Source organism: Charadrius vociferus, unplaced genomic scaffold (genome assembly GCF_000708025.1).
Source record: "Charadrius vociferus isolate BGI_N301 unplaced genomic scaffold, ASM70802v2 scaffold147, whole genome shotgun sequence".
NCBI lineage: Eukaryota > Metazoa > Chordata > Aves > Charadriiformes > Charadriidae > Charadrius > Charadrius vociferus.
In genome coordinates, this window is record NW_009649570.1 from 6373182 (window position 1) to 6379398 (window position 6217).

At 44.3% G+C, this 6217-nt stretch overlaps 1 protein-coding gene across 1 annotated transcript in view; it reads left to right on the top strand.

Annotated features, from left to right (window-relative positions):
* The first annotated feature begins 733 nt into the window (after nt 1-733).
* Nucleotides 734-6217, top strand: part of NOP58 (NOP58 ribonucleoprotein) — a 31084-nt gene continuing 25600 nt past the window's right edge. Inside the window, exon 1 of the mRNA XM_009890240.1 lies at nt 734-931. Coding sequence (XP_009888542.1) covers nt 734-931 — 198 coding nt within the window. The remainder of the gene's footprint in view (nt 932-6217) is intronic.

Below are 6217 nucleotides of genomic sequence, written 5' to 3' on the forward strand. Positions count from 1 at the left end.
GCAGCCATGGGTTTGTGTGGTTTTGGGTTTGTTTGTTTGTTTGTTTGTTTGTTTGTTTTAAGTCTGCCCCTGTTGCAAGTATTTTCATTCATCATAAAAGTTAATATCCTACTGGAAATAAAGTAACTAAATCAAGTATGCTTCTTTATTTACACTGAAAAGACAAGTCAAAATTATCATAACTAGTGACAAATTGTGTCCTCTTAACTAAATTTCAGGGCCAAAAAGAAAGACACTCTAACCAATTCAGAGTTCTGGGTGGTCCAATTATTCCTGCAGGATTGATAAAACAGAGGAATGAGATTTACAGTGCTGCATTACCACACATTATACTGTTACTTAAGTACCTGTTTAGCTCTTGTTGCTCAGTCCCCCCGAAAGTGAATGACAACATATAACAATGTTTAGCTTATCTATTAAAAAAAATAAATACCAGGGTCCTTATTCAAAATCCTTTAAGATAGCTATCCAAAAAAGGTTATCACATACAATGAATTTTACATGCTTCAAGCAGTCCCAAAGAACATGTATGCATTTTAGCAGAACTTGCCTGGAGAAGGAATTACCTAATGAAAGCTTCTATGTGTTAAAACATGCCTTCGTTTACAAATGCAGAGAGCTACAGAGCAGGTCACGTGAAGATCGGTCTACAAAACCTAGTTCAGAATTTGCCCCCCCCCCCCTTTTTTTTTTTTAATGCAGCCACTTTTACGTATTTTATTACACTGGAAACATGTCCCAGTGGGTGCCAGCGATAGCTGTGCTCCTAGCTGCACTCTCACAGGCAGAGATCGGCAGCAGCACCATGCGCACCAGCAGAGTTGCATTGTGTTTGAAAGTCGGGGGCGGGGAGGAAGACCACCAGCGCATACAGCAACGGTTTCTATTCACGGGTCATAATGTATCAAAGCTAGTCCTCAAAGGAGACGCAGTAGATACTAAGCTTAGCCTTGTCTCTGGATAGTTTTAATTTCCTGGCTGGCACTAGTGCTATTCTTGACTTCACAGCACTGCAAGAAACATTTGTAGATACTGACATTGATTTTTCCAAACTCGAATCGTCATGACAAAGTTAGAAAACACTGCCATATGAAGGCAATATAAAAAATAAAGCAAAAAAGAACACAAATTAAAACCGGAATGCTGTTTTAACTTTCCACCAGCAGGTCACATAGCCTAAAGCAATACTTGTAAGCAAAGGACTGTGTACATGCCGCCGAGCAAGCCAGGAACTTGCGGTACAAGTAACTATTTAAGTCCCCGGTTGAGAAGTCAGAATTGACAGGAACATAACGAAGCACAACGAGCTAAGACAGGACAGAGCCTCGATGAAGGACGGGGTGTTTAATAGAGGCAAGCAACAGTCAGCTAAGAGTGTGGGTTGTTTCCCCCCCCACACACACTTTTGCATTCCTAGGGCAAACAGAGAACCTGGCAGGTCTACCCTAACCCGCACAAAGCCTGCTCCGGGGGAAGAGCATCCTACCTCACGCCTGGGAAATGGAAAATGAAAGGAAACAACTGTTGTGCAACACGGCTCACCCTCGCTGCACTCCCGGGTTTCCAGGGCCGGGGCTGCCCCAGCGGCGATCCCGGCCCGGGGACCCGCCCCCGCTCCGGCCGGACACCAGCCCCGGCCCCCGGGGACTGCCCACACTAAAATTGCTAGGGCTCTAAGCACTGTAATCTCTTACTTCTTTATGAGGTTTGTGCTTGTTTTGCTTATATGTCACCAAGTGGGTCATGACTCAAATTTAGCCAGCGCTGTTATTAATGCTGAAGCAAGTCTTCAGCGGGCTATTTTTAGCAATCAGGGCTGTTGTTGAGAGCTTGCGATTGCTAAAAATGCCTTGGAATGATTTCACAAGCGATACTGTCTGTGGTGGAATTTGCGCACCAGCTGTCTGTCTTCAGGCCAGTTGATTGTGTTGACACGTATTCCCTGTGATTTGTCATCTCTGACTCCCGCTCTGCGATGGCTGTGACAGGCGTGCTATCAGTGTCTGATGGGAGAGAGTGAATGAGGGGGTAAGTGACAGCAGCAGCCTCATTACTGACAGCTTGGGAAACACTGAGATCGCAGAGAGGACTTTGGCCTTCACCGATATTTGATTTTTCCTTTATCACCCCATCTGATGAAACGCACCTCATTGCTGCCATCTTCCCTGGGAAGCATCCGTTCCATGGCTGAGGCCTTTTCTTGGATCCCCTCAGCAGGATTCAAAACATTTTGCTGACTTAAAGTGCATTCCTCTAGGCAGAACAGTTGCTGAGCTTTATTTGCTGCAGAAAGGCACCTAATGGCCTGCCCCAAAGAGAAAAAAACGACAGGTATTTTTATAAACTCTGCTAGTTACAGGCAGTCTAATGACTGAAAGTATGGATCTGCACCGGTGTTTTGTCCCAGCCCAGAAGAGGTAGGCCAAGTCACATAACCCTTCCAATAAAAGCTGCAAAAGTCACTCTCATTACACCTGCTTGTAATGATGTGTTAAAGTTTTCACTAAAAGATATATTTAACAACAAAACTCAGTTCTCTATTTATGCACAGTTTGCATTTTTTGTAATCCTAGCAACCATGCTAGTAATAGACATGGACCTGTCTATTACTAACTAACAGGTTATAACTAACAGGTCCAGAGGAGGGCCACAAAGATGATCAGAAGGATGGAGCACCTCTCCTATGAGGACAGGCTGAGAGAGTTGGGGTTGCTCAGCCTGGAGAAGAGAAGGCTCCAGGGAGACCTTATAGCAGCCTTCCAGTACCTAAAGGGGGTCTACAGGATAGGTGGGGAAGGACTTTTTACTAGGGCATGTAGCGATAGGATGAGGGAAATGGCTTTACACTGGAAGAGGATAGGTTTAGATTAGATATTAGGAAGAAATTTTTCACTGTGAGGGTGGTGAGACACTGGAACAGGTTGCCCATAGAAGTTGTGGAAGCTCCATCCCTGGAGGTGTTCAAAGCCAGGTGGGATGGGGCTTTGAGCAACCTGGTCTAGTGTGAGGTGTCTGTGCCCATGACAAGGGGTTTGGAACTAGATGATCTTCAAGATCCTTCCAACCTACACTATTCTATGATTTTAACAGGATCCCCATTTATTAAGCAAATTTGCACTGAGGCAGTTGCATTTGCACAAGCTTCTAGTGGTACACCGTGCTAACACAGAACAGATATCCTGCTTTGCATTAGCACAGCATAGGTATTTAGAGGTTTGCACAAGGAGCAACACCTACACCCCAAAACATTTACATTTAGACTGCAAGCTGTTTGGGCCACAGCAGGTAATACTAACATCCCTCTACAACAACTAAGGCAACTCCTGCATGGCATCACTGCTGGTGTGAGTGCACACTTGGTTCTAAGTGGCCAGTAAGTAGAAAAAACACATGTGAGAACCATAAAATAACAGTATTACTGTAAAATAAATCGATCAACAGAAGTCAGCCACACTGAAACAGGAGTTTCTTATCTGGATACTACTAGATTGTTTTTTAACTGTACCAGCTACCTTTGGGGAAGGGTAAGAAATCTCTCCAGGCAGGGCACATCCATCAACACAAAGTCTCCAACACTCTGTGTGCCATGTTCCCTTGTAATAACACCAAAGCAGCTGCACTGTGCCTGCACTGCTGCATTTCACTAACTGAATAGCATGTTAGAAACATACCCACACTAAGGGATGCACTTTCACTAGTTGGTGAAACAATGCAGTACCTAAACTCATGGGAATTAGTTTTAATAACCGTTAATTCAGAATTAACAAGGGAGAAAAAAAAAAAAAGAGAACCAAAACACATGCTATACAGAGCTACAGAATTAAGATGATCTTTCTTAGGCAAGGCCTAGTAGGCAGGAAAGCCAAATATGTTCCTACTATGCCAAGCTCACAGTAAGAGCTCATTATGAGCTTAATAACACAACACAAAGCACCAAAAGAAGCCATTCAAGGGCCTCACAGCAGCACATGATACTAACAGAATAGAAAATGACAAATACTTATTTACTTTGTCCTAAACATCACTGCTATTCACAAAAGAAAGTAGCTTTAAGAGCAGGGAGGACAGCCTTATAGCGATAAGGCTAAAGGCTCAGACTATAGCATGAAATTTGAGTGTAAATCTTCATTTTACCAATTTTTCCTATGCAATTTTGTAATAAAAGCTGACGCTCACACAAGTCAGAATGTAGTTACATATCCCTATACATAGCAATAAAGGTATAACATTGAAATGTGCACATCTGCATACAGATTAAGGAACAGTAACACCACCTCTCTTTATTCACTTCTTACTCAATTGGTTGTGGACACATTACCTCTTTGGGATACAAGCTACATTTGTACAATGTTGGCAAAGCCAGTTTCCGTTCAGCCCATGAAAATTATGGAAGTACAGCAGCAAAATTCAGCTTTTCTTCTTTAACAGCCCAAACTCAACACACAGCATACTTAAAACACAACAAAAACAATACTGTTCTAAAAATACTAAATATACCTACACAAGCTTCTTCCCACAAAACCCAAAGTCATCCTTGCTGCTGCAGCCACCAGCAAGGCTACTTGCCCTAATAACCTCACTTACTTCTCAGGTGTTTTATAACTTCTCTAATCTCCGCTATCTGCAACTAATCTCAATCACCTGAGTCAATAAACTTCACCTCTGTTCCTTCAAATTGCTGCGAACTTCTCCAAAGCTGTGTATATGGTTTAGGGGCCAAGAGCTGTTAGTGGTTTTCTCAAAACTACTAGTCTATGTAGCCTGTGCAAAGCCTCTTCAGTCTGTCAAAATAACTTTTTTTATAAAACTGGACTTTAACCTGAAAACAATCTGTAATCTCATGATGCCAACATACGCACTTGAGAGTGCTTAGTGCTGGCAAATGGGATGAATAGAGTGTTTTAAGTCAGGCAGCTAAGCAACATTTACTTTTAAATTTGCTCGTCACTCCCCCTGATCCAGCAGCACCAGAAACAGTACTTTTAAACTAGGGGGAACCTGGAAATTCTCTTTCTGGTTGAACATAATTTCGTTGGCAATATTACCAGTTGTGGGACTTCAAACAAAACCAAAAATGGTTACATTATCTAAAGCACTTCAGTCTTTCCTTTAAAAAGAAAAAAATCTTGAATGATGTGAACCCCCAGATTTCTCTGACTATTGGCTTTCCAGTGTATACCTTACACGAGAAGCAGGAGAGGAAATGAAGGCGTGCTGACTCATACTGATGGTTGCATAAAATGCAGCAATGAATGTCTGATATTAATCAAGCCCAAGTGTTGCTTGGAGCTTCCCATCCTGCAGGCAGGAAAAACTCTGCCTCTGTTTTCCGTGAAGGTAAGCCTCAATGTGAAATAAGTGGGAATTTATAAAGGCAAGGACTGGTGCTTTTTGCCTGTACTCTACCAGCACGCAGCTTTTCAATTATTCAGTAGGGCCCAGACACAGGCACAGAAGTAGGTCAGCCACAGCAGTGTGCACAAAGACGCTCTTTGCCAAGCCAGAAACCAGTAGGTGGCACAAATGGACAGCTTTAGCCGCCTCCGGCCTCTGCCTTCCCCCAAACAGAAATGCCCATATCCTGGGGACACTGCAGCAGTGTGCGAAAAATAAGCAGCCTTTAAAATTTGTGTTTTAAATGCATGTAATTTGGCACTTGTCTGTTGGAGAAGGAAACCTTTTAAATGCACACAACTGTACTTAGTCGCAACGAATCCTTTACAAAAAAAGAATTCTATCTGTATGAAGGTCTGCAGGCAAGGCCTTGGGAACAGGCCTGAGGTGCGAGAGCAGAGCGGGTGGAACAGGATCCACTCCGGTGTGTGGAGAGAGCTGGGAGCGCAGGCTGAACCTAGGGCACTGCAGGCGGGCTGGATGCAGCACCCCAACACAGCCTGGGGTCACCAAGGAGGCTGCCAGCTCAAACCTGCTTTAGGATTCATTCAGGAAACAAAAACTACCTATACGGGCACCGGAGCCCTCGAGCACAGGCCCGTTTCTCGTCACAGTGTCTGTCCCCACTGCCAGCTGCCGCACCTGCAGGGCCCAAGAGGTGCCAGGCCGCGGCCTACTGCTCCCGAGGAAGCAGGACTCGGGTGAACGGCTGCTGTGGGTGCAGGCCAGGCTGGCACAGAGGTTCCCCCCCGCCATCCACACACCAAGCAGCCGCTTGAACGCTTACAGGGAGGGGGTTTTGTACTTCAAGACGCTCGAACCT